The sequence below is a fragment of the Typha latifolia genome, chromosome 11 (genome assembly GCF_019914945.1).
Source record: "Typha latifolia isolate L0001 chromosome 11, TyphaL0001v2, whole genome shotgun sequence".
Lineage (NCBI taxonomy): Eukaryota > Viridiplantae > Streptophyta > Magnoliopsida > Poales > Typhaceae > Typha > Typha latifolia.
This window is the reverse complement of record NC_133096.1, coordinates 9459806-9485869: the sequence shown is the minus strand read 5'-3', so window position 1 is coordinate 9485869 and position 26064 is coordinate 9459806. Positions and strand designations below refer to the sequence as shown.

At 38.1% G+C, this 26064-nt stretch overlaps 6 protein-coding genes and 1 long non-coding RNA gene across 10 annotated transcripts; 5 read left to right on the top strand and 2 right to left on the bottom strand.

The window, feature by feature from the left end:
- Positions 1 to 418: 418 nt before the first annotated feature.
- On the top strand, positions 419 to 1723 carry LOC140797838 (WRKY transcription factor 22-like). 2 transcript variants are annotated; one of them, XM_073151516.1, is made up of 3 exons: positions 419 to 845; positions 944 to 1057; positions 1213 to 1723. In XM_073151516.1, the coding sequence occupies exons 1-3, from the start codon at positions 571 to 573 to the stop codon at positions 1607 to 1609; spliced, it is 786 nt and encodes a 261-aa protein (XP_073007617.1). In that variant the 5' UTR covers positions 419 to 570; the 3' UTR covers positions 1610 to 1723. The 2 variants fall into 2 exon arrangements, with proteins under 2 accessions (XP_073007617.1, XP_073007616.1); XM_073151515.1 differs by having other exon boundaries at positions 478 to 845; positions 941 to 1057.
- An 848-nt stretch (positions 1724 to 2571) lies between these two features.
- LOC140798031 (probable WRKY transcription factor 43) lies at positions 2572 to 3514 on the top strand. Its single transcript, XM_073151751.1, has 2 exons — positions 2572 to 2876; positions 3178 to 3514. Exons 1-2 carry the CDS (start codon positions 2578 to 2580, stop codon positions 3353 to 3355), a joined length of 477 nt encoding a protein of 158 aa, XP_073007852.1. The 5' UTR covers positions 2572 to 2577; the 3' UTR covers positions 3356 to 3514.
- Positions 3515 to 4641: 1127 nt separating this feature from the next.
- LOC140798074 (protein SGT1 homolog) lies at positions 4642 to 11191 on the top strand. Its single transcript, XM_073151800.1, has 10 exons — positions 4642 to 4922; positions 5173 to 5242; positions 5613 to 5737; positions 7387 to 7537; positions 8550 to 8646; positions 8774 to 8839; positions 9291 to 9429; positions 10128 to 10210; positions 10465 to 10569; positions 10824 to 11191. The coding sequence occupies exons 1-10, from the start codon at positions 4763 to 4765 to the stop codon at positions 10929 to 10931; spliced, it is 1104 nt and encodes a 367-aa protein (XP_073007901.1). The 5' UTR covers positions 4642 to 4762; the 3' UTR covers positions 10932 to 11191.
- Positions 11192 to 11969: 778 nt separating this feature from the next.
- LOC140798024 (late embryogenesis abundant protein Lea14-A-like) lies at positions 11970 to 12661 on the bottom strand. The gene has a single exon (XM_073151743.1). It carries the CDS (start codon positions 12547 to 12549, stop codon positions 12091 to 12093), a length of 459 nt encoding a protein of 152 aa, XP_073007844.1. The 5' UTR covers positions 12550 to 12661; the 3' UTR covers positions 11970 to 12090.
- A 1442-nt stretch (positions 12662 to 14103) lies between these two features.
- Positions 14104 to 21105, top strand: LOC140797296 (neutral ceramidase-like). Of its 3 annotated transcripts, none has more exons than XM_073150634.1 (11): positions 14104 to 14143; positions 14560 to 14670; positions 15521 to 15903; positions 16278 to 16486; positions 16919 to 17266; positions 17375 to 17633; positions 17711 to 17978; positions 18059 to 18184; positions 18861 to 18924; positions 19239 to 19408; positions 20302 to 21105. In XM_073150634.1, the coding sequence occupies exons 3-11, from the start codon at positions 15560 to 15562 to the stop codon at positions 20848 to 20850; spliced, it is 2337 nt and encodes a 778-aa protein (XP_073006735.1). In that variant the 5' UTR covers positions 14104 to 14143; positions 14560 to 14670; positions 15521 to 15559; the 3' UTR covers positions 20851 to 21105. The 3 variants fall into 3 exon arrangements, with proteins under 3 accessions (XP_073006735.1, XP_073006734.1, XP_073006733.1); XM_073150633.1 differs by lacking the exon at positions 14104 to 14143 and adding an exon at positions 14289 to 14478 and having other exon boundaries at positions 14563 to 14670; XM_073150632.1 differs by lacking the exon at positions 14104 to 14143 and adding an exon at positions 14336 to 14478.
- On the bottom strand, positions 19120 to 25100 carry LOC140797298 (uncharacterized). Its single transcript, XR_012110617.1, has 3 exons — positions 24966 to 25100; positions 24816 to 24874; positions 19120 to 19204 (listed from the first exon to the last, which is right to left on the bottom strand). It is a non-coding gene; the product is annotated as an uncharacterized lncRNA (long non-coding RNA).
- Positions 23927 to 26027, top strand: LOC140797297 (respiratory burst oxidase homolog protein A-like). Its single transcript, XM_073150635.1, has 4 exons — positions 23927 to 24846; positions 24939 to 25098; positions 25181 to 25229; positions 25785 to 26027. Exons 1-4 carry the CDS (start codon positions 24255 to 24257, stop codon positions 25902 to 25904), a joined length of 921 nt encoding a protein of 306 aa, XP_073006736.1. The 5' UTR covers positions 23927 to 24254; the 3' UTR covers positions 25905 to 26027.
- The last annotated feature ends 37 nt before the right edge of the window (positions 26028 to 26064 follow it).

The window sequence follows — 26064 nt, the reverse complement described above, 5'->3', positions numbered from 1 at the left end:
AAACAGCAGGATTTGAAACTCCGATTTTATGAATTACAGGGTGTCAAATGCAAGAAAGATTTCTTGATCTTTGATTAGGGGTGTCTGAGTAATTAGCAACTCCCCTCATCCTTTCTTTCACACGTGGAAGAGATACCTACCATTCGCCCTCGCTTTCCACGCACCGTAGTCCGTAGGATAGAAAAGTCGTCCACGTCCGCCACTTTCCCATCCTCCTATTGGCAGACGAACTGCGTAGTGGTGGCCCACCCTCCCTCCCCTCTCAAATGGCGACGAGTGCGATCTCTCCAAGTTGATCGAGAGAGACGGGACCGAGATTTCATTTCTCCCACGCCTTTGACTTTTTCCCAAAGTCAAGTGGCCGATCACGGCGCGTTTCGATCCCAATCCTCCCCCCTCTCCCCCAACTGTTGCTTGTGACCACCACCAACCATTAGCCATATCCCACCCCTCTCTTTATATAAGTTTGTCGTAAACCAATCCCTTCTATCTCACAAACTCACACAGACAACAAGAGGAGGAGGAGAAAAGAAAAAAAAGTCAGCGCTGCTGCTCTGGAGGAAATAGTTCATGGAGGTCAACAACAACTGGGATCTCTTCGCAGTCGTGAGGAGTTGTTCCTCTGCGTCGCCAGCTCCACCAGCTGTGAAAGAGGAATCCATGTACGAAGAAAAAGATTTCTCTTACTTCAATCCCCAAGTCGTATCCGATTTGTACGAGTTGGAGGAGCTTTGCTGCAAGCCATTCTTTCTCGACCATTCCAATCAAGAAGTAGCACAACAAGTACAGGTGGAGAAGCCTCACCAGAGTACTCTAACTCAAACTACTCCTCGTTCTAAAAGAAGGTACGTAATTAACCCCAGTTGACTAATTAACTAATTGATTTATTTATAGTAGATAATTAGTGATCTATATATGAAGCAAATTAACTATATTACAGCAGGAAGAGCCAGCAAAAGAAAGTGGTGTCCCATATTCCAGCTGATACACTCTCTTCTGATATGTGGGCTTGGCGTAAATATGGGCAAAAACCAATCAAAGGCTCTCCTTATCCAAGGTAATTAATTATTATAATATATTTTTGTGGGTTATTTGCAGAAAAAATTTGAATATTTTTCTGCAGAAATGACCCAGATTTTTTTATTCTGAGTTTTCTTTTTTAGGTTTCTTTTAGAGATTTTAATCAATATTGGGATTATTGGAATCAAGCAGGGGATATTATAGATGCAGTAGTTCTAAAGGATGCATGGCTCGGAAGCAAGTGGAACGTAGCCGAACCGACCCGGATATGCTGGTGGTCACTTACACGGCGGAGCACAACCACCCGGTTCCGACTCACCGGAACTCACTTGCCGGGAGTACGCGGCAAAAGCTCCCCCCTCCGAGTTCTTCGAACTCCGCCGGAGATGGAGAGAAGAAAGCTACACCGTCGAGCCCTCCGTCGTCGTTGTCGGCACCCGGGCTGTCGCCGACGACGACTTTCATGGAGAACGAAGACGATGACGTGGACGGCGAGATGTTGATGCTGAGAGACATGGAGATGATGGGTGACGAGGAGTTTCTGTTCACGGAGGACATGGGAAGTGAGCTTGGAAGTGGATGGTGGTAGGGAAGAGAGAGAGAGAGAGTAATTAGTTTGTTTGGTTGGCCTTTTTTTAGGCATGCTACAATTTTGATACCAGTTTAGAATTAATAGAAAATTACAAATAACACCTTCTCTTTACATTATTTATAAATAGACTCTTTTATTTGCTAAAAAAAAAAAAGAGCAATATTGGTTACAAATATAGCCCTCTACATTAATTGGGTTTAAGAAGTATCTATTCAATATTAATTTTACCAAATAAGAGGGATTTTATAAGAGTATAGATACAAAAAAAAATCCAAAACCTTTTATTCTCCTTATCTCATGCATTTGGATTGGGCCAGGCTTAATTGGAAAGTAGTAAACTTCTTTTTAAAATACTAATGGACGGCCCATTGGCTCGTAGAGAATTAATTAAGGTTTATCAAAATAGACGTTATGTTAAATTAAATTGACTTATTCCTCTAAATAATTTTATAACACCTGATCATTAATTATGGTCACTTACATTTACGAACAAGCACTACAACAACGACATTGCTCGATCTCGTCACTCCATGACAACTATTTTGGTGGTTAATTAAATCCTGTCCACTATCAGAATAAATAGCAACATATATACTACTCTTGGATCGTTATAAATCTACCCCCAAAAATAATAATAATTAAGTTGTGTACAAAAAAATGTTTAATTAGTGATTGAGTGGGGACAGGCAGGGCAGTTGAACTGATACAAGGTAGTTGAGATACCTTCAGCTTCTTTCATGTGTGAAATATTCACTTTTAAGTACCCCAAATGTACCCTAAATTGCATTCAAGTCATAATAAAACTGTTCTAGGGTATCTTATAGAGTACCCAAACTATTATTATTAGCCAAACTTAGTTGCCACTTCTCAACCTCTTCTCATCTTCCAATTAGCACATCTAACCTACAAGAAAATTTATAAATCTCGCCCTCATCTCTAACTTAACTCGATCTCGTACTAGTATTATGGATCCCTTTTTCTCTTTTGATGTCTCTCCTCTAGGGCATGCAGGAGATCAAAGTGGGGATTCAACTATATTCAAGATATTTTCGAGCTCCTCTACGGCAAGCGAAGGAGAGGAAAATGGTGAAAGTAATAGTGGTGGTGATGATAATAGTAGTAAGGAGCAGAGAAGAGGAAAGACTACAAAAGTTAACCGACCGAGATTTGAATTCCAGACGAGGAGTGCAAATGACATCCTTGATGATGGTTATCGATGGAGAAAATACGGCCAGAAGGTCGTGAAGAATAGCATTTATCCCAGGTAAGCATTAACTAAAGCTTGCAATTTTTTCTTTAGCCCACCCGAGAAGAGAATATTATTTTTCTTGGTTTGCGCTAATATTAAATTAAACAGAAGACTCCAACAGTGCTAATGATAATAAAAGTAAATGGTATGATTAAAGGCATTATCAAGCTATAATAGTGCTTTACTCATGGCTTATACGTTCCTTCTCTATCTCTACTTGTGCAACTTTTAATATTCTTTTTTTTAACTTCGCAATATTATACTCATTGGTGACTTTAATTTGATTTTATGTTTTCATATCATGACATGGATGAAGAAGTTACTATCGATGCACGCATCACACATGCAATGTGAAGAAACAAGTGCAACGGCTATCAAAGGACATGAGCATAGTAGTAACTACGTATGAAGGAGTCCATAACCATCCATGCCAGAAGTTAATGGAAGTTCTCACTCCTCTCCTCAAGCAAATCCAATTCCTCTCTCAATTCTAGGATATTTCAATCTACTTGTTTGTAGTTAATCAAATAATTAATTAACAAGGGGAATTGAAAAGTACCCTTCAAGCATAAGCTTGGTTTGTATGATAGCTTTTCATGTCAATTAATTGGCAAGGATGGGAGGCATACACCTTATTGAATTGCTCTTATGAGATTATTTACTTTAATTTTATCTTATGAAATAAATGTATTGAATATGAACTCTTTATTTTTAGGCTCATAATTATCAATATATGATTGCTAATTTTATCTCAGCCTTTTGCTAGGATACATTATTCTGCCATGGATAAAGTTAGCATCTAACCTTATAAGATGACGCTTAGATTGGGTCCTATTACCTTATGACATAAGTGATGATGTGTGCATAGTTAAAGTTTGGGCGTGGCTTATTTTTGGATAGATTGTATCATTTGTCTAACCTATGTATTGTATTGAGGAGGGCTAATAATTTGTCTAACTTATATAAACATCAAAGATGTAAATATAGTATATTGTTTAATAATCAACCACTTGGGATTAATAGCAATCTACAATAATAAACATATATAACCCAATTATAATCTTTCATCATCTTATAAAGTTAGCATCAATCATCCTCGATTAATAAGTTGAATATATGAACCATGAGCCGCAGCCGATAAAAAAATGAACACATATATAATCAATTTTATAAAGAATCCCAAAAAAGTATAAAAGCTGGCTTGTTAGGAAATCTCTTCACCCCCATTTGCCAGGATGGAATAGTATGCCCCTGAATTAATAAGCAAAGAACCTAACTTTATTAGTATTAGAACAAATAAAGCTTATATTTTTTTTTATTGACAAAATTAACCTTCGGCAATGTAAGAAAAAGAAGGGGATTTTATATATATTCCAAACACTTATTTTTATATGAATATCCCTACGAATGCATTTCAAACATGACCAACTGATAAAATTTACCAAATTAGCTATAAAAAATTATAAAAATAATTTTACTCTTGTTTGTATATATTTCTTTTGGTTATGTATTTAACGATATATAAACTTTGGAGGGGTGTAATGTAAGAAACCTTAAAAGAACCAAGTGTCATTTTAATTCGAATTAGGTCCAAATTTTATATTACCTTATTCCTCCACTATGATTTTGAAAGTTATTTTGTCTGACTGGTTTGACACCGAAGCAGTTCCGGATCCAGATCCAACACAAGCGGATCCGGGTCGGATCCGATATCCTTTTTACCAGACGAAGGGTAAAACAGTAAATATAACCGCAACTCACTCACCGAGGGAGTTAACATTGGGGAAGACTCTAGAATCTCGACGACTTATGAAAGTCTCCTTCCCTCCCGCTTCCATTTCCAATTCATTTCTCTCCCTGGTCTTCCTTGGTCTTCCCCGCTAGTTAGCCCCCTCATCGCCATGGCTTCAGATCTGGAGAAGAAGGCGAAAGAAGCCTTCGTCGACGACGACTTCGAGCTTGCGGTCGATCTCTATACGCAGGCGATTGAGATGGAACCCGAGAATGCCGATCTCTACGCCGATCGCGCGCAGGCTAACATCAAGCTCGGGAGTCTTACTGGTAATCGAATAGAATTGGTTCCTGTCGGTTCTTGTTGTTTTCATCAGTTAGTTCGTTTGTTATTGTTATAAGTGTTGGAATTGCTTGCCAGAATTTTTTGTTTTTTTTTTGTTTGCAAGTTTGATGATTCTTGATACTATGCTACGTATTACTTATCAGATGTTTTGAGGAAGATCAGAAGCTCTTCGACTCTGTTTTCTTTTAAAATCTTGTGAAAGCATTAGCTGATAGTATTTACCTTGTTATGTAGAGGCTGTGGCTGATGCAAATAAAGCAATTGAGCTGGATTCTTCAATGTTGAAAGCCTATTTGCGGAAAGGGTTAGTGCACTGCTCTTAGTAGTATTTACAAGAAATGCCTCTTTTTTGTGTAAACTTGTTTTGGGTAATAATCTGCCACCTATCTGTATGCAACTGTAATTTATATTAGCTTTTCTGTGGCAGAGTTCCTATGGTTCCAGGAAAAATAATTGTGCTAGAGTTATGGGTCATCCTTTTTAGCGTCTAATAATCGAATATATCAATATAAATACAATTTTGCATTTATATCGTGTTCCATTCAATTAATCCTTGTCTGCAATTTCCTTTGTGGTTCATCTTCCCATTTTATGTAATCTGTTTCCTGTTATGTTGTTAAAAAAGTTACATCTATTTTCCTTTTCAAGTATCTGATGACTATCTTCACCAACAGCATTGCTTGTATCAAGCTTGAAGAGTATCAAACTGCAAAGACTGCTCTTGAAGTAGGTTATTCTTTGTCACCTGGTGAAAAAAGGTTTCTTCAGTTGATGAAAGAATGCGACGAGCACCTTGCTGGTATTTGCCTCTTAGCTTGTACATTTTGTAGCATGATTAACATTTTTGTTCATCCTAGTGCATGTACAAAGTATATTCTCCTTTTTGACAAACTTACGCCAGCTTCTGAGTTTGAATAATGTTGTACCTGAAAGACCTTAAAATTTCATCATCATTCATCATTCATCATAACTACCTAGCTGGCTTATCCCTTAAATTTTAGTCCCCACAATGTGCCTATTAGTTAAAAGGACTGCGTAAGTATTCTAGAGGCTATATGTAACAGGCCTATGTTATGAAGGAGTTAAACACAGGCTCATTGGAAGATTCACTTTTTCTTGTTTCAAATTTGGCCTTTCTTTGTATTTCTCGTACATTTATCAAGCTACACCAAAATTACTTGTTACACAGCATGGGTTGTGTATTTGTGCAATAAATTCAGTTCATGAGAAGAATGCAACTACTTGCTAACCTTATGGGCTCGTTCTTTGACAGAATGGTTTGTGAGTGCGTGTGTGTATATTTGTTGTTTAAAATATTAATGACTTCTGAACACTTAATTCAGAGTCTATTTATGAAGACACTGGCTATACCAGGATGTTCAGTTGTTCACTATATGCATGTACTATTTAATGCAGGGAAAATTTTAGTATGCCATTTGCTATATTTGTGGCTGCCAAAGTTTTTAGGTAGGCAGAATAAGACAATTATGCAGCAGCAGTAGTAGCACAAACACAAGTTCAGAGTTTACAGAAATCCGGTGAATCTGGGTTCAGGAGAGAGTGCATTAGTCATACACAAAATAAATTTATCAATGGATTCTTGGGATCTAAGCGGATATATGTGCAGTTGGGACTCTCTTCATGCCCCACATTCAACTGGAAATGAAAAAAAGAAAATCAGAAATTTTAATTTGCTCTTGCATAGATATTTCAGAAAAAATCTTTCATTGCTGATCTTTGAAATTGTGAATGAGTTGCTGGACCTGGCAGGAAAAGATATAATAAGGCCTGCTTGCATCCCTATTAAGGTAAACTCCACGCCCAGAAATCATTGTTGAGGATATAAGATAGGTTCACTCAACTATATTTTTCACTGTTTCTTCTGGGACTGTCTAAGCTTACTTAGTACTTTGCATTTGCTACATTCTTATTACTTCCTATGGGAGCACAATCTACTGAAACAAGGAGAAGAGGTGGGCATATAAATTGCTCTGGATTTTTTTGCTTGTCAAGCTTATCTTTGGACTCCTTAAATTGTATGTCTAGAAATTCATGTGTGTTGAATGAGCTTGTACTAAGAATCCGTGGTTGTAACCCATATTTCCTAGTTTTTCTATCAAAACATTTATGTTTTATTAGCTCCATAGAATCTTAATAATCTTTTGGATAATTACAAGCTACATACGTGAATTTTGAGAAAAAACTGCAAAGGTATTATTAATCTCAGGAGCCCCTAGTCTTTTAAAGATTGCAAACCTAGAGCTTTCTAGGCATCTTGACAACCTTGTAGTTGATAACATCTCCTTTAAAGATAAAATGTTTTGCATCATTTTTTGGTCTTTTGTCTTCATTAGCATGGCATCTCTCTTTTCTGATGTCCTTACTGATAAACTATATAAAGTATCATATTCATGAAACTAGTTTTTATATATATATATATTTATATAGAGGAGGACGACGATGTGGTGGAGAGGAAGACAGATGCTCCATCAGATGGAACTTCAGTTGTTGATATTGCTCAAAAGTCAGAGCGCTCTGGGTCTGAACATGATTCACTGTATCATCCCAAGGTAGAAGCGCCACCCAAAGCAAAATATAGGTACTGTATTACCTCAAATAACTGAGTTATCTTCATTCTTGTATGAGTAGTTTCACAGAAATTCGCAGGCCACCTAGTGTACTTTTTTATGGTGATCCATCATGGTTGACAATTAGAAGTGTGAATCACATCCCACATCCCACTTCCAATGCCCAAGGCCCATTTAGACACAATCTCTTTAGTAGATTAATTTTATACTAGTGCTAATGTGCCCAAATCACTTCCAAGTATAAATTTTCCTGTTTTCTATGCCACCTGCGCCTGTTGGTAGATCTGACTTGTCGACTTGTCGAACATAATCGTACAAATGATTGTTGCTTTCCTTATCCAAATAGCATGTTGGAAATTATATGTAAAGGCACCTCAAATGCCCATGCTATTCTCCTCACATTGTTCGCAATGCAAATCTTTTTCTTGGAATATCTCGTTGGATGTCTAACCTCTAGATTGAGGACACTGAAAAAGAATCATGGTAAAGAGGTTCCCTTCTTTCTTCATACATGAACTGCAAACAGATTTAATGGATACAGAAACTTGGTTCCACCTCTTGTATATGCATCATTGTTGAGCAACTGCTGCATTAGATGTGAATTTAGCGTAAAGTTCATTAAGTTTTGTTTCTCTAGAACCCTTGATCTGATTGCATTTGTTTTAATTTATATCTCAATGTGCTTATTTTGATGCAGTTGATTGGGTTATCCAAATGTATCATCAACACTAGAAATGTCATCATCTTTTACAATTTCTATGCAGCAATATATAATTGATAGGATTTGATTCCTCACTGTTACATATTCTTTTTATTTCCTACTCTTTCCCGCCAATTTTCTTATGGAGGAATGATATATCTTTCATTTCATTTGATATGTGTTACTTATATTACTAAATGCCAGCTCAATGCAGCTTGCATTTGCATATTTGGGATGTACAAATTAAATTGAATTTCTCCTTGTTATATAGGCTTTTAAAACAGTTAATAACAAGTGATAAAGAGGTTGGTCTTGTAATGCAGGCATGACTATTATAATACCCCTACAGAGGTGGTATTGACCATATTTGCAAAGGGAATCCCAGCTGAATATGTGAATGTTGAATTTGGTGAACAAATAGTAGGTCTCCATTATCTCCATTTTCTCCCATTTGTCGTATATATTTTCTCCATCAATTTGTATTGACCTGTGCATAGTGTTGATAAATCCATTTCTGTCTTTTTCTTTCTTTTTTCTTTTTCTTCAGTTGAGTCTCTCCATTGATATTCCTGGTGAAGAAGGCTACCATTTTCAGCCACGTCTCTTTGGAAAGGTATGGCCTTTACCTATGTTTCACCTTTTGGTGTCAGAAATACTACCAAGATTTATGTCGGGGATTTGCCTTATGATAAGTTCAAATGATTCATTCTTCTTCCTTTGCTTTATTGTGCTGCTTTAAAAGGTCTGCTTCTAAGAATGCATCTGAACGAGTGAGGTCAAGAACATACCTATTCTGCTGTTCTAAACCATAATCCTGTTATCCTTTTACAAAGTCTATTTTTTTCTAGTCCTTTCCTCTCTAGGAATGAATGTTCCTCTTTCACAAGGAAAAGAAAGCCACATGCCAAAACCTCACATGTTTCCTCTTTCCTTTTCTTTCCACACTGATAAAAATCAAGCACCACTGGGTGGGACTTAATTTGGTCGTGTTTTATAATGGCTTTCTCGTATATGATACATCACCGCTAGTTGTTTCATATACTTGTTCTTTGCTTGAAAATCAGATTATACCAGAAACATGCAAGTATCAAGTCTTATCTTCCAAGATAGAAGTCCGTCTTTCAAAAGCAGAAGCAGTTGCATGGACATCCTTGGAATATAGTAACATGAAACCCCTACCACAAAGAGTAAATGTATCATCAGGTAGTCCCTCAAACTCATTTGTGCCCAAGTGCAAAATAAATTGAAGAGATTAAGAAAAGGATTCATGTTGAGATATCATTTTTGTAAGGTAAAATCTACAATGATGTAAATGAGCTTGTATGGTGGTGATGTTGTCTTAGGACAGAAAAAGGAACTCTGATTGAAACTTGAAAGGAATGTCTCGCATATTATTGAAGTTGTATTTTCATTTAAATGTTGAGATATCCATAGTAATAACTACATTTGTGGGTTCAGCTGGATAGGTAGAAAAGAAGCTTATCACTAAGGGAAAGAAGTTCCTTTAAGGAAGAAATAGTGGTCACGTTGGAGAGCAGGTTCCAGTAATTGCTAGTCATTTGAATGGCTTGGTCTAGATTAGTGTCTCTACCAATAAAGTCTAAAATCAGGATTCTTCCATTTAAAAATAGGGCCACGAAAGGGTAACTTTGGTAGAACTGATGTAACATCGAATAGTACAACCTCCTTGTGCGCTGCTGAAAATTGTCATTTTTCAATTTGATGCCAAGTCTTTTCCTTCATCCTTTAGGAATTTCTTTCAGTTTGCATTTGAGTACCTACTAGACAGTGCATTTATTGATGGAGCATTCTTCCTCCTATCTTCCCTGTGAATCTCAATGTTTGTATATGCCATGCTTGGAACTCTTTTCTTCACAATATTAATTCATTCTGTTTTGCAGTTGTAAAACCCCAGAGGGCCACTTACCCATCTTCAAAAGGCAATGTAGATTGGGACAAGCTTGAAGCCCAAGTCAAGAAGGAGGTAGTAATTTCTAAATGCAAAAGACTACCTCATCACCTCACCAGAAGAAAAGAAGATACGAGAGTAAAAATCATAGTAATAGAAATAAAATTTACAGTCAAAATCGGAAAAATACCAAAAGCACCCACATACATCCACAAAATTTAAACTGCCCACCGTGACACCCCTTTTCTCACACCTATGTAGCCTAAATGCTTTTGAAATCTTAAACTGCTGGCATGGTAAGATAGTTTGTTGTTTGACTTTTATCTCAGGAGAAAGACGAGAAGCTTGACGGTGATGCAGCATTGAACAAACTCTTCCGGGACATATACAAGGACGCTGATGAGGACATGAGACGAGCAATGATGAAATCTTTTGTAAGCCAGCTCTTGTCTTCGTTACATCTATGATAAGAATTAATTCGAATCAATTTTCTTCGTTACTTCTGAAGATCCCTGTGTTGCTTATTCCACTAACAATGATCTCGGTGGCAAGTTCTCCTTAGCTGCATGTCTCAGCAACACAAAACGAGGGTTTAAATTCTGCGTGCTCTTTTGAGTGATCTCTGCAGAGAAAATAGATGTAATGGTTATATATATCACATGTGACACTTATATTCACTCTTATATAGGTGGAATCAAATGGTACGGTACTGTCAACAAACTGGAAGGAGGTGGGCTCAAAGAAGGTGGACAGTACCCCTCCTGATGGTATGGAGTTGAAGAAATGGGAGTATTAACCTCTAAGGCGAAATGGTGGAAATTTCTACATTTGGCTCGTCCACGACTTCAGTAAATTATGTAGCTTCTGGGCTATCATTCTTGTATAATTGGTGTTTATGTTATTGGATCTATTTGATTAGCTATTCTTTAGAGCTTGGTTTGTCGATGTGCACTGCTATAACGTGGACAAAGAAGCTGAAAACTGAATAAGTCCTGTACGATTAAATTGATGAACGTTGTAAGTTCTCGTTGAAATTAATGTAGACTTGTTAAACTACTGATTTTCTTGGTGCGTTACATCACCTTTTGTATGGCTAGGAACAATTGATTTTGGTAGATGCTAACGACTATGTTGATGAACAGTATGTCTTATGTGACAGGGTTAAGGATGGTGGATATTAATTAATAGAGATAAAGTGCAATATATTAAGAGTTCGTGGTTGTTAATTAAGCAAAATAGTTTGTTATAGATATGTCATATAGGTATATGTGTAATGTTTGAAAGTTACAGCATTTTCCTTGTCAAAATTAAAGGTATGGGAACTTCTCTCTCTCTCTCTCTCTCTTTGAGAACTTTTGACTTCAAATCAATTGAAAGAACAAGATAATAAGAACGATCTGATAAATCTTTTGTCAATCCCTACCTCATCACCATAACTACAATAACAAGCAAAGACCGCAAGTGGCACCTTTTAAAATTTTTTTATGCTGATTTGATGTCCAACTGGTATAATTTTAGAATACGGAAATGATGGATTTTGGTTTGACCAAGAGAACTGGTATATATTCCATCGATGGAATATAGTCAACTCTTTCTCGAGTTCAACGGCCTCATCAATATCAGACCAAATCTAACCCAATAATTGATTCATTCTCTTTTTCTTTCTTTCTTTTTCATACAAAAGAACCTCTATCGAAATCTGAGATCTTTGAAGGCTAATGTTTAACCAAAATTATTAGAGGTTTAATCTTTTATACTCTAACAATTAATTCAAGCAAACACATTAGCATGCACCAGCTTTCCTAACATGCCAATTCCAACACATCATTATTGAATCAACTTTTCGTCTCACGTAGGAAAATATCAACCTAATAATATTCAAACAAACACAGTAGCATTAAACATTCCTCTGATCAAAGCAAAACACAACACCATAATCCAACTTCATATTCTGATCACATGAACATATCTTTGAACGTGGGAAGCTTCAACTCCCCCTTAGTCGACAACGGGATCGTAAAGTTTCCCACCACGGGGAGGTCAACGGTCAATCCCACCTCCAACTCGTAGTCGATATCCCAATCCCTCCCAACATCCCTCATCAGGGACACCAAGAAGTCGTACGGCACCTTAACGGGTAACTCCAGCTCCGTTTTCTCGCTCGCCGCTATCCAACCCGGATCCGGCATCGTGCCCGACGCAATAACCCGACCGGCACTCTTGAGGGAATAAGTTATCTCGCATATCGGGATACGGTGGCTATACGGGTTGGATACGGATAACTCACTGTGGAGGGTGATGGAGTCGCCGCTGAGGCTCTTGAAGGAGACGTCGGTGAGGGAGGCCTCGGGTTTCGGGATCTGGGCGATCTTATCGGCGACGAACTCCTTCGCCTTGTCCAAGAGGCTCGACATGGTGGTGTGGGCTTGGAATAAGGGGTGGAATAAGGATAGATGGGGGAGGATAGGGGGAGGAGTTATTATAAGGAGAGGAGGGGAGCGGAGGAAACGTGGGGCGAGGTCGACGCGGTGTTGCGCGCGAGATCCGAGAAACGTTGGTGCTGGCTTATATTAAAATGAAATTATTCAAGACTTTTTTTTTTTTTTGTGCATATCACCATCTCATATTAATTCTATTTGGGCCCGAAGGTCCAATTTCTTGGGCCACGAATCAAAGACTCGAATAACAGTTGGGCCACATCTGGCCCAAGCCCAAATGGCCAACCCAAGCCCTCTTAAGACTCACAGTAAAGATGAAATAAATAATCTATTGTTATTTAGGCGACTTTTTATGGAGCACATAGGATCTTCTGAGGAGTATGATACCATTCATAAAGAGATCGTGGGCGAACTTGCCATTCATCAATATACGAATGATAGGTATGTGAAAGAGGTCCTGTTTACGTATATATTTTGTACACGACATGCCCTTTTCGTATGGTCGGCAGACGAATCCCATGCGAACCTTGTGTCAAGTGGAAAGTCCCAACATCCAACCACCAGTCACAAGTTCTTTTTTTTTGGTTGAGAAATTAGTCACAAGTATTATTATAAATGCTTTTATGATTTGCTTATTTATTTTTTTAGTTAATTAGGTAGATTTTTGTTTTTGATACTTTGGTCCCTCAACTGGAATGTCTTTCTCCATCTTATATATTAATAAAAAATATTAAATAATCATCTTATTTTGAACTTTTCTCTTATTCTTTTCTTCTAAAACAAGGGCATATTAGTCCTAAAATACTTACCGTCAATAATAAAGAGAAAGATCATTTGCGAAGGTTAATATGCCACGGAAAATTGATATAAAAATTAGAGTAATATATATATATATATATATATATATATATATATACTGAAAATGATGCTAAAGATGGCGATGAACCAAATAAATGCTCTCTGTGCCGATCTCTCCTCATGCGGGTTCTCTAATGAACCTAATAAAATGTTTTAGAGGCTTTCCTCCTCTAAGTCCTACTACCATGCCTCTCTCAACTCATTGCTACTTCTCGGTTCGTCTAGATTGGATTAAACCCCTAGGCCTTTGTCTGTGGAGTTCATCGCGGCTAGCTAAAATTAAAATCTTTCTTTGGTTGACTGTCCTTAACCAAATTTACACTAAGGACCTCTTAGTCAGGAAGGGGATTCATGCGTGTCCTCTGTACGGGGGGAGGTGCATTTGTCACTGTAGTATGATGAATTCATCCGGCCTTTTTGAGACGCCTTTCTTCGGCCTTTGGAGGGTCTCTTCTTATCCCGTTATATTTCTACCTATTGGGCTCATACGAGACAAATGCCCATTATGACTCGTCTCTACAAGGCAACTGATCACACCTTCTGTGTAGTGAAACTTAAAGAATGAGCAAAATTAATGAATTTTTTAAAAATAAGTCCTCACCATGTAAGATCCTCCATATTTCTCTCCTTGAGATTTAAAAGCAAGGGAGGATATCATTCCCACAGTGATTACAAGTGGGCTTTGAGGCTTTCTCGTCCTATATTTCTACCGGTTAGTCCTCTGCCTCCTCACCCTTTCTTCTCCTCCCTTATTTTTCTCAACTAATTTATTTATTTTAATTTCGTTTAAATTACTTTTAAATTCAAAAAAAATATATCAAACATCTAATTCAATTCTCCAAATAAAAAAAAATAAAAAAGAAAATCTCAACTAAGCTTTCGTCCGTGTCACCATGGCGGAGCTTGTACGCCCCGCTTTCCCATAGCTTTCCCCGATGCTGCACGCCATAATACTACTAATACTTGCAGATCCAAAGTCCAAACAACTTCCTTAAACCTTTTCCTAATCTAGCTTTGGATTCTTCTATCCCGTAGCGCTCTCCAAAGGTATCGTCTTGTTTCTCCCCTTGCTATCCTATGGTGGCTCCTATCTATATCTAACTCTAGGGTTTTGGGTTTTGATGCCAGAAGTATCCGGATTCTACTGGAAGATAGCGGGGATTTGGAGTTCTTGAATTGCGAGGCGCGAGTTTACTCTGGAATGTACTAGCTGAGCATTCGTTTATTGCAAGTAGAGATGTAAGCCAGTGTTCTCGTACGCGTAAATCTGAATTGGAAAAAACGATTTTGGATAAAAAATGCAGTTATGGGGAGTGAAAACAACTGGTTTCTTTCCATTTGATTTATGTTCTTTGTCTTATTTTTGCCATTTGAGGACTGAAATAGGCTAGTGGCTTGTTGATTTGAGTAAAATCATCTATGAATTTATGGTCGTTTCTCAGGTTGTATTCTTGTGATCGTACTTCTTTTTTCTTAACGTATTTCTGTTTGTTTTTGGCAATTTGATGAAATGAATATTTATGAATTTGTAAGTGATTCCTTTACCATTTACCGGCCTACTCAACACGATCTCTCCTCTGCTTTGAACTTAGTACACGAAAGATAAGGTGTTCACATGAAAAGTGTCAGATCGATTCGTTGAGTACTGGATTACGTTTTAAGATTTACTTTTGGTGGAACGTATAAGATGTTTTCTTTGTGTTATGTGGCTACTGCGTATGGAAGTCTGCTTATAAGATGCTTGCTGAAATGTTTAGCTAGAAATCATTTTGACAACTTTTGATGGGAGAGTACATGGGAATTTCTCTACAAATTTTGAATCAGGTTTGCAAGTTTATTGTTCGGTGTGGTGAGTTAGACTCTAGAAGTAACTAATTTTGAAAAAAGATGTACATTGCAGAAGGACCACTAGTGCAGAAGTATTATCTCATATGTTCTCATAAAATAATATACTCTTTTTCTGTGAGCCACTGAGACTACTTGAACTCGTGTTTTAACTTTTAGGTGCTCTAGCTTGTATAGTTTGTTGTACTTCCTTTCATCTATTAACAACGGTACTCTGAATTATTTTCCTTTACCTCCTAATCAGCTAAAACGGTTCCACACTTTAATTAAGTGGTTGGTGCCTATGGAGTCATCATCTTGTTTGCGCCACTATACTCACGGTTTGTCTGGGAGTATTTGGATATGCTTCGTTCTGGTATTTGTTCTTCAGAATTGCAGCAGGGCACTTTCAGATTCTACATATTTAATTGGTCTTGGGAGCTACGACATTACGGGTCCTGCGGCAGATGTAAATATGATGGGATATGCTAATGCTGAACAGATTGTCTCCGGAATTCACTTTAGGCTAAAGGCCCGCACGTTTATTGTTGCTGAGCCTGAGGGGAACCGTGTTGTATTTGTGAATCTTGATGCTTGCATGGCGTCTCAACTTGTCACTATCAAGGTGCTTGAACGACTAAAGTCAAGGTATTATGAGCTCTAACCTTAATGTGCTGAAGTTCTACTGTCTTTCGTCATCATGTTAGCTCTAACCTAATATTGCGAATACGATCATTATATATTCAATGACTTGATACGCAGGCAAGGGGTCTTGACTCTTGAGGAATACTTCCCTGTCAATGTAGAAGAGTTTGTTATTCATTGTTTTAGATGCATGCCATGGAAGGGGTGTATGGACACTGACTAGTATTATTTACTAGATAGCTCTTGATTTCAGTTATATTCATAGAAGTATTATATAAGTGGATTACTAGTATTATATAAGTGGATTACTTGCTCGACATCTGTGAAGCTGTTCTTGTGTATAAATGGATCTCATAGCATGTTCCTCAATTTGGCAGGTATGGGGAGCTTTATAATGAGAAAAATGTGGCCATCAGTGGGATCCACACTCATGCTGGGCCTGGGGGTTACCTCCAGCATGTTGTATATATTGTGACATCACTTGGATTTGTTCGTCAATCATTTGATGTCATTGTTGATGGCATTGAGAAAAGCATTATGGAAGCTCATGAAAATCTTCGCCCTGGGAAATTATTTGTGAACAAAGGTATGTGAGTGCATTTTCTAGTGGCTTCAGCTAAGAATATCATGAAGGATTTACCTTTATGCTTTGGAAGTTTTACACTTCCATAAAGACTTTATCTATTTTGTAAAACATGCTAGTAGATTATAATATAGTCACTGCATAAGTTAGCATCAATATCAGATCATTATGTAGTAAACTTGAGGTTGAATCTCAGTTTGACCAAGGTTCACACAAACTAGGTCAGATATCTTTTGGGCTGTATATTTGAAGGCCAATGGACTAAAACCTAAAGTAAACGTGTTAATAGAGACAGCCTGCTTATTTTTGCCAACTTGACTGAGCAAGGAGGCTGAAATTATAGTTTCTTGAAGTCTCACAAAGTTATAAAGCCTTTTTATTCTATTCCGTTGATTGCAAAATCATTCTTTATGAAGTTAGATTTGTAATTTTCAGGGGACCTTCTAGATGCTGGTGTTAATCGCAGTCCCAGTGCCTACCTCAATAATCCTGCTGCTGAGCGAAGGAAATATAACTACAATGTTGATAAAGAAATGACCTTGTTGAAGTTTGTAGATGATGAATGGGGTCCAGTTGGAAGTTTCAATTGGTTTGCAACTCATGGAACATCCATGAGTCGGACAAACTCCTTGATAAGTGGGGATAACAAGGGAGCTGCTGCACGGTTCATGGAAGACTGGGCTGAACAAAGGGGTTTCACAAAAGAAACTAGCAGCATAAATTCTGATGATTTTGGAACTGGGAACAGGATTTCTAGCATAATTCCTCAGCCACATGAGAACTGTATGCTCCAGTCTACGTTTTAGTGCATAACCTTTTATTTATAAATAATGGCATCACACATTACCGAGAAATCTAGTTTGGTTAATCTTTTCCAATTATTTTGTGCAGTTGATGATTTAGTACATCTAGCGTCATCCTTCGAGGCATCAGGTGGTAGGCGATTAGCAAGTTCTGCTAGTATCATGCAGCGTATACGAAGTAGTCAGCTTAATGGACCAAAATTTGTTTCTGCATTTTGTCAGTCAAACTGTGGAGATGTTAGCCCAAATGTTCTTGGAACATACTGCATAGACACTGGTCTCCCTTGTGATTTTAATCACAGCACCTGTAATGGCAAGAACGAACTCTGCTATGGGCGTGGACCTGGGTAACTTGTTCTTACTATGCGTTTCTAAATTATAGCAAAATTTTATCATGTTACTGAAGCTTTCTGATTTCTGTCAGTCAAGATGAGTTTGATAGTACACGCATCATTGGAGACAGGCAATTTGTCAAAGCTGTGGATCTCTTTAATGCAGCATCTGAACGCGTCCAAGGGAAAATTGATTATCGCCATACTTATTTAGATTTTTCACAACTTGAGGTCATTCTTCCTTCTAGTGATGGAGGCCAGAAAGTAGTTAAAACGTGCCCAGCAGCCATGGGATTTGCTTTTGCTGCAGGAACAACAGATGGTCCTGGAGCTTTTGATTTCAAACAAGGGGATGACACGGTTGAGTATTGTTATTTTGATGTTGCTATCTTTTCAGAATAGGGTGGTGTTTCATGATGGTTCATTGGATACTTTATCAGGGTAATCCTTTCTGGAAGTTGGTGCGGAACTTAATTAAAGCGCCAGGTAAGGAGCAAATCGCATGTCAACAGCCAAAGCCAATTTTACTTGACACTGGTGAAATGAAGATACCATATGCTTGGGCGGTAAATTTTCTTATGCTCTCTTTTTTTGTGTACTTCTTGTTGATAGGCTAGGATAACAATATCTAGAGATTAGAATGCCGCCTGAATGGTAACTCAGTGGATAGATGATCTCCATTATTGTATATTCACATTGAACTCATGCTCCCAAACATAGATAGAACATTGGCAAGCAGAGAATACAACAAGAATTTATATAGGAAGCTATATCATCTTCATTCTGAGCCACTAACTGTAAGGCTACATAGACTATTATAATGCTCTGTAGGAAAAGACACACACACACACCCAATGTGTGTATGTATACATATATGGCAAGGTGATTTGTCCATAATAAGTTTCTTGGATTAACGGTAACTTATCTACTTTCCCATTTTGTGGTTTCTTTTTATTTGTTACCTTTATGTCTTTCATAAAACTAATCTGAAACACAGAGATTTTCAAAGGCAACTTAGCCTCGAGTGCTAAGGGTATGGTCAATTGGTTATAACCATAATGATTACCTAGTATTTTGATGAGCCACACTCAAATTCACCATGATTTGTCAATTGTGAGATCTATAGCTGCATTTATAGTGCCTTACTGCAAATCTATACGATAATTCTGCAACTGCCTCTTCCTTTTACTGTTACTGTCATGACTACCTGATCTTAGTTTTTTCTTTTTCTTTCTCCCGCAGCCTTCAATTCTTCCGATTCAGATTATACGACTTGGGCAAGTGGTTATCCTTAGTGTACCTGGAGGTATATGTCTTTGCTCTTTTTATCCCCTCTGACCAGTGTCTGTATGCACATACAGAGGGTTTGGTGCCATTATATGGTTGGCTCCTATATCACAATCAATCAAAAGATAGTGGTATCTGAAATTTAAGGCTAAAAATAATGTGGTATGACTCTTGCACGTACCTGCGAACATATTTTTTCCAAAAGAAACTACCCGTAGTCTATTAAGCTCACTGTTACCTTTTATTTAGTTACATGCCACCTTTTGGAATCCGTCTTCCTCTTTTACATCGCTCCTTCACTGCAAAGATCAAGTGGGTTTTTTTTCATTACAGAGTTCACTACAATGGCTGGGAGGCGTCTTCGTGACGCCGTGAAAGAAGTCTTAACCAGTGGAATCAAAAGCGAGTTTGGTAGCAATGTTCACATAGTTATTGCTGGGTTGACAAACACATACTCTCAGTATGTGACCACCTTTGAGGAGTACGAGATCCAAAGATATGAGGTTTGTACAATTCTATTTACCATGAATATAATTAGGGGATGCATACATCACATGATATCGAAACTCTAACATGGCAAATCATATAAGAATAAGATATAGTAAAACATCAATTCAGTAAAAGTAAATTGAAAACATTAGCATCTGTGTATGCAAGGATAATTTCGTATAAATATCACATGCAAACTGTATATTCATTATAGAAGTTCTATTTGTTTGCAGGCTTAGCTGAAGTTGTTGCGAGATAATTTTTTTATACCAGGAAAATGATATTTATAAGGAATGCCTACTTTGTAATGGAAAAACACACAACAAGAGCATGAAATGTAAAAAAAAAGAACTAAATTTAAATGGAAGTCTTGAACCTCAACAGGTTATCAGAAATTAAATGAACTCAAACATTTATTGTTAAAAAATGTACTTCCTATCATATAATATAGCACAGTATTAGTTCATCAAGTTCATTGTTCAAAAGTTAAGATGAATTACAACGAGAACTTTTCTTATTTGTTTCTAGGAAAATTGATCTTTGGAAATGAACTAGACACATCTTCAATAGGCACTTGTAAAGCATACAATATGCAACATGATAAAAATACATCGATTAGGCCTATTACAAAGAACAAGTATACAGTACAGTAGGGATAAACTATATGTTTATTTTTCTTGGGAAATTATAATTGTAACTTCTGATGAAATACTATATTCCTTCGATGATATAAGCATCAATTCTTTGCTTCATTAGGAAAGTGGTAATGAAGGTGAACCAGATGTGTACCCTCTGCTGTTTTTATTGAGAAGTTTTGTAGGCTGGATTTATAATATCAACCTCAAAAGATTTATTAGTTTTCACTTCCTTCCTGATTTGGAATTATTATGGAATGATTGTTTTTCAGGGGGCATCTACATTATATGGCCCGCACACACTCAGTGCCTACATTCAAGAATTCAAAAAACTTGCTTCTGCCATGGTTGATGGACAAAGCATCCCGTCAGGCCCACCAGCTCCAGATCTATTGGACAAACAAATCAGCTTTCTACCGGGAGTTGTTGTAGACACAACTCCCGTTGGAGTGAAGTTCGGAGATGTCAATGCAGATATACCATTGAACTCAACATTCAAGAGAAATGACACGGTGACAGCCACATTCTGGTCGGCCTGCCCCAGGAATGACCTCCTGACTGATGGTAGTTTTGCTCTTGTGGAGATTTTGGACAGTAGTAATAATTGGGTGCCTGCTTATGATGATGATGATTTCTGTTTGCGCTTCAAGTGGTCAAGACCTTCAAAGCTAAGTGCCCACAGCCATGCAACAATAGAGTGGATAATTCCTGATACTGCCATCTCGGGTGTCTATAGATTGAGGCATTTTGGTGCTTCAAAGAGGTTGTTTGGGTCGATCACCCATTTTACGGGCACTTCTCGTGCTTTTGTTGTGCTTTAAAGTTTCTTTCTTCTAAATTTTAAAGTGTGCATGGGATGTGCTTGTGTTTTTTTTTTTCCTTCTGAGAAGAGTCTAGCCGATGATATACACTCCTATTTGTCAATTACATTACTAGGCAAAAAGTTGACAAATTGAAATATGGGATCAAACTTGGAAAGTTGAATCACTTGTCCAGCAGTATTGTAAGCTGATGCTGTTGTTTAATATATGCATAAATTTTCTTGGTTTTTCCAAGAATCTTTGATTTCTTAATCATTCTGATCTTGGGAGTATTAATCATATAACGTATGAGATCTTTTTATATGGTTGCTAGTGAACGAAGGAATGGCTGCTTCTAAGTTTGAAGCTTATCTCGGTTGTCATTTGTATTGCTTGGGTATTGTTGGATATATAATCTCTGTTTCCTAAAACTTTGAACCATATACTTAACGATGAATGCATCATCTAAAGCATTTCCTTTTTCAACATAAATACTAGTCTAGTTGTCTTACTACTGCTATTTGAGCAGTCTCTTATGCAAAAGGTAAAGTAACACCACCAATGAGAGATCTCTCCACGTTTCTCTCTCATTAACAAAGGAAACAGTAACGTAGATTAGTCTTCTAACAACTTGGAAGATGATGAGTATAAACTGTCGATAGATTCATGTACCCTTTTGACTTAAATCCTAAGAAGAATTATGGAAGTAACGACATGGAGTTACATTAGGATGAGATATTTAGTCCGATATATAAGAACACGGCATTGGGCTCATCAGAATCGATGACGACAAATTCCACCAACCATGGAAAATAGGCACCTCCTTTTTAGGCTAGGACGATAGCAGAAATGGACCACTACCTCTTGGCCATTAGCCTTCGTCTTCGAGGTAGACTATCGCTACTATTTTAGTGATCCTAATGATGTAGTGACGTGGCATCTTCCATGGAGTAGGAACATTCTCTTTCTTTCTTTCTTTCTTTCTCCGACCCCGGACATTTTAAATTTACATAGCACCCTACGCTCAGGTGAATTTGCTATCCGGACCCTGTGATTTATTCTTTTGTCAATTTTGCACCCTGTCTATAATTTTGAGTGTGGAAATTTGTGCTATATGTTTTAAGTTTCAAAGTAATCACTTACAGGCAGTGTTTTATGCGAATTTTCTTTTTCTTTTTTCTTTTTTTCGACAATCCAACTGCTTCTTTGACCTGCACGAGGACGTGTAGAAATGTTACAACATTTACGTAAAAGCCTTTTTCTTCTCGCAAATATAAATAGAACGGAAGTTCTATTCTCGTGACTAATATCAACCAACCAATTTGCATAATCTCAAAATCCTATGCCCCTATCTCCTTCACATAACGTTCACGTTTCAAATATCGACAATACCAAACCAGACCATCTTATATTCCAATTAGTCACATAGATACTCAAATGACCCACATTTTGTGGTAACATTTGACTCTCTTTTAGCCGCTAGTTGTAGCTAATAACTTGGTTTCTAGATGTGTCACTTGTCTATTCCTTCTAGAGGAATACTCCTACTAAGGTTTTGTTCACCAACTCTCGTTTGAACCGTATTACCCATGTCATGAATTATTATTATTATTATTATGGCTTATATGTCAACGTGCATGACAATTGACAAATTGCATGAATGCTAAGTAGTCTAAATCTTACACACCGGTATACTATTAATTTTCTCTAGTATTCTCTTCAAATTGGTCCTTCGGCCAAACTTATTGCCAAATCTATATATTTCTTTTGTAACTAAGCAGTTTGAATTTATACATTTCTTACAGTTTACTTAAAATTAATCGAGTTAATTAAGTTGTGATTAACTTAATTAAAGTAGCCATTGTTTCTATCGCGAGCCCACTGTGTCGAAAACCCCTTCATTTGCCCACAGTTTAGAATCTAAACTCTGCAATCTCTAGTTCGTTTTTTAAATCGGTGACGATATTGTTTCTTAAGGATTCGTTATCGACTTAATAATTAATGAAAATTAAGAAAATTCTTGATGTTTGAGGAATTGTTAGGACTAATCACGTAATAATTCTTTGAAGTTGTCACAAAAAATACCCCATCATATCATGTATCTGATCTCGTCATTCTTGGAATAAGAGAGTTGAGCAGGCCTTATATTATAAATGCTAATATGGCGAGCTATCATGTTTCTTGTAGGAAAATAATTTGGATGAATAAACTAGATTGTGATGCAAATAATATAATATCTATGGTTGTTGAGAAAGAAGAAAAGAAATGTAAGGCATTTATAAAATATCCTGGCACTATGGATGGGTTAAGATATAGCCAAACCCTTATCTACTTCATTACCCTCTACTAATCTCAACCCAACTATAATCTCATCTAATTTTTTTATGCGTCAGGTCTTTTGCAATATCCTTTTAAATCCAGGATCAGTTTGGATTAAGGTTGTGATATGTGAGATCACGATCCTTATATCACTCCTCAAGCACAGTATAAATTACGTGCCTACAAGCTGAATTAGTTGATCTTAGATCAACTATGGAAGAATAGGCATGACACCAACATGCTCCCCTTAACCTCTTGCCTGAAACAAGGCATGGAGTAATCCATTACATGCTATTAGAGTGAGTAGTCCAATTGATAAGCATATAGTTAGAACAAGAAACACCAAAACTATATCCTAAATCCTAAACGTTGGATAGGGGTGGTGCATGCTTGACCTAGATCGATGGTATGACCGTTGACATAGACAATTAGGCCAGTTCAGTACTACTCTACTTTCTGCTGACCTTATTTGTTTTTGATAGAAGACTTCCTATATGGGCCTGACGAAATATGACCCATGGTGCTTCTATAGTTTTATGATGCCATTTTAGGTGCTGGAATTAAGATTACAAATCCATCACCAAGGTGATAAGATAAATTTGCGTCAATAGTAGCTTGATCGAGCCAATTAACTTTGCCGACCTAGGAATTTCTAAAAACTTATCAAAATAGTTTTTGAAGTTTTACATCTTTCTTATAATAAAGATTGATGGTAAATATAAACTAGTTTTATATTCTTATCGTTTAACATATCCATTACCAACACTTCATACTTTGCGTCGATCTCCGCCGGGATTCCCATCACTTCTTTGGAGCAAACATTGCAAAATAGACTTCCCCCCCACTTTAATACCAACTTGTCCTTTTCATTTTCGTCCCAATTTCTTATTCCCTCCCTTTTTTATATTTTCCGCCTTCCGTTCCCTTATATTTCAGAGGCGTTCCCATTTCTTCCACTACCAACGCGTAGCTCTCTTTTTCGAGAGATTCCAAACCAAGCGCGTTTGGGAATTAACGCCGTTTCCTATAACTATATCTACTCGCCTCGCTTCTTTCTCTCTCTAGATCAAGGAGGCGAAGTCGAACTACTATATACTTGGTAAATTATGAGGAGTACCACGACGAGGAGCGCGGCTTCCTCGCCGAGGAGCTCGGCGAGGAACTCCTACGACGCCGAGGAATTCGTCGAGGTCACGCTCGACCTCCAGGAAGACACCATCGTCCTCCGCAGCGTTGAGCCGGCGTCCGCCGTCCCCGGATTCGAGCTCGACTCATCGGCGACGACGCCGCGGTCGGGGACCTCGAGATCGCCGTCGATCCGCCGGAGCTCCTCCCACCGCCTCCGCCAGCTCTCGCAGGAGCTCAAGGCGGAGGCGGTCGCACGTGCGAAGCAGTTATCGCACGACCTCAAGGCGGAGCTGAAGCGCTTCTCGTGGAGCCACGGCCGGGGGAGCGTCGCGTCCACGTCTGCCGCCTCCGGAGACGCCGCATCCGCGATCGAATCTGCCCTCGCCGCGCGCGCGGCGAGGCGGCAGCGGGCTCAGCTAGATCGGAGTCGATCAGGCGCCCACAAGGCTCTTCGTGGCCTCAGATTCATCAGCAACAGCAAAGCCAACGCGTGGAACGAAGTACTTACCAACTTCGACAAGCTAGAGTGCGATGGATACCTCTCGAGATCCGATTTCGCCCAATGCATAGGTTCTCCTCCTCGTCCCCGATCGACTACCTGAGAAAATTATGTGAGGATTGATCGGTTCGATACTACAACTTGTATGAAAATTTTTATACAGGGATGACGGAATCGAAGGAGTTCGCACTCGAGTTGTTCGACACATTGCGGAGGAGAAGGGGGGCGAAGATAGATAAGATCACCAAGGAGGAGCTCCGCGAGATCTGGTCGCAGATCACCGATCAGAGTTTCGATTCTCGTCTCCAGATCTTCTTCGACATGTACGTTGGAATTTGTTCGAGATCGGTAAATCTTATTTTAGTCCGAATTAACTTGAATCTTATACGATTTTTTTGTTCTCAGGGTGGACAAGAACGCAGATGGGCGGATCGCAGAAGCGGAAGTAAAAGAGGTACGTGCCCATAGATGATAACCCATTTTTAAGATATTTTAAAATTTATATGATAGAGCTGTCAGTTCCCGGGCGAGAATTTTTTGTTATTAATTTATGGGAATTGGAGGGTTAAAAAGAATATTTGCATCTAACTGGGGGTCGGTGAGCGGAACCGGCGTACCAGAGCCACCAACCCCCACCTGCCGGTTCCCGGTAAATGTCTTTCCTCGTTTCTCAAACTGACTTGAATCAGATAAGACCCACGGGAAGTATTTGAAAATATCGGTTAGCGCCAAATTACTCTGATGTCCTTTATTATATATTTATCGATGCAGTAGGTAAAGGCCATTTGGGTCAAGTTAGACGAGGTTTTGATTCATTCACCAATGGCTCAACTTTTTTAAAAAGAATGGCAATGGTACTGACGTCATTGTCAAATAATCGAGATTTTGATTAGTTCAATAAATGGGTAAAATATTTAAACTTGTTAGCTAATTGGGTGGTCACCAATCAAACTGATCATTTATTCTATTAATCTTAATTCTTTTTTAATTTATTTTTTTTCTATTTCAGATAATCATGTTGAGCGCCTCCGCCAACAAGTTATCGCGACTCAAGGAACAAGCGGAGGAATACGCAGCCCTTATCATGGAGGAGCTCGATCCCGAAAGACTTGGCTACATCGAGGTGTGAAATACACTATACTTTAATACCTTTCCCCTTATTTTGGTATCTATTATCATCTGGAGTACAAAAGTTTACAAACAACTTCATTTTATATTACAAGATAAGTGTGAACGGGGACCAGTCCGAATTGCTTGTGGTTGTATTGTAGTCGTGAAACAAAAGTTTC

What these genes read in the sequence shown, in the direction of transcription:
- LOC140797838 (XM_073151515.1), top strand. Translation starts at nt 571, where the DNA reads ATGGAGGTCAACAACAACTGGGATCTCTTCGCAGTCGTGAGGAGTTGT. An exon ending in ACTCCTCGTTCTAAAAGAAG is followed by an intron (nt 846 to 940) that starts GTACGTAATTAA and finishes ACTATATTACAG; the next exon opens with CAGGAAGAGCCAGCAAAAGA. An exon ending in AAAGGCTCTCCTTATCCAAG is followed by an intron (nt 1,058 to 1,212) that starts GTAATTAATTAT and finishes GGAATCAAGCAG; the next exon opens with GGGATATTATAGATGCAGTA.
- LOC140798031 (XM_073151751.1), top strand. Translation starts at nt 2,578, where the DNA reads ATGGATCCCTTTTTCTCTTTTGATGTCTCTCCTCTAGGGCATGCAGGA. An exon ending in AAGAATAGCATTTATCCCAG is followed by an intron (nt 2,877 to 3,177) that starts GTAAGCATTAAC and finishes ACATGGATGAAG; the next exon opens with AAGTTACTATCGATGCACGC.
- LOC140798074 (XM_073151800.1), top strand. Translation starts at nt 4,763, where the DNA reads ATGGCTTCAGATCTGGAGAAGAAGGCGAAAGAAGCCTTCGTCGACGAC. An exon ending in CCACCCAAAGCAAAATATAG is followed by an intron (nt 7,538 to 8,549) that starts GTACTGTATTAC and finishes CTTGTAATGCAG; the next exon opens with GCATGACTATTATAATACCC. An exon ending in AAGAGTAAATGTATCATCAG is followed by an intron (nt 9,430 to 10,127) that starts GTAGTCCCTCAA and finishes TCTGTTTTGCAG; the next exon opens with TTGTAAAACCCCAGAGGGCC.
- LOC140798024 (XM_073151743.1), bottom strand. Translation starts at nt 12,549, where the DNA reads ATGTCGAGCCTCTTGGACAAGGCGAAGGAGTTCGTCGCCGATAAGATC.
- LOC140797296 (XM_073150634.1), top strand. Translation starts at nt 15,560, where the DNA reads ATGGAGTCATCATCTTGTTTGCGCCACTATACTCACGGTTTGTCTGGG. An exon ending in TGCTATGGGCGTGGACCTGG is followed by an intron (nt 17,634 to 17,710) that starts GTAACTTGTTCT and finishes GATTTCTGTCAG; the next exon opens with TCAAGATGAGTTTGATAGTA. An exon ending in ACGAGATCCAAAGATATGAG is followed by an intron (nt 19,409 to 20,301) that starts GTTTGTACAATT and finishes ATTGTTTTTCAG; the next exon opens with GGGGCATCTACATTATATGG.
- LOC140797297 (XM_073150635.1), top strand. Translation starts at nt 24,255, where the DNA reads ATGAGGAGTACCACGACGAGGAGCGCGGCTTCCTCGCCGAGGAGCTCG. An exon ending in CGATTTCGCCCAATGCATAG is followed by an intron (nt 24,847 to 24,938) that starts GTTCTCCTCCTC and finishes ATTTTTATACAG; the next exon opens with GGATGACGGAATCGAAGGAG. An exon ending in CTCCAGATCTTCTTCGACAT is followed by an intron (nt 25,099 to 25,180) that starts GTACGTTGGAAT and finishes TTTTGTTCTCAG; the next exon opens with GGTGGACAAGAACGCAGATG.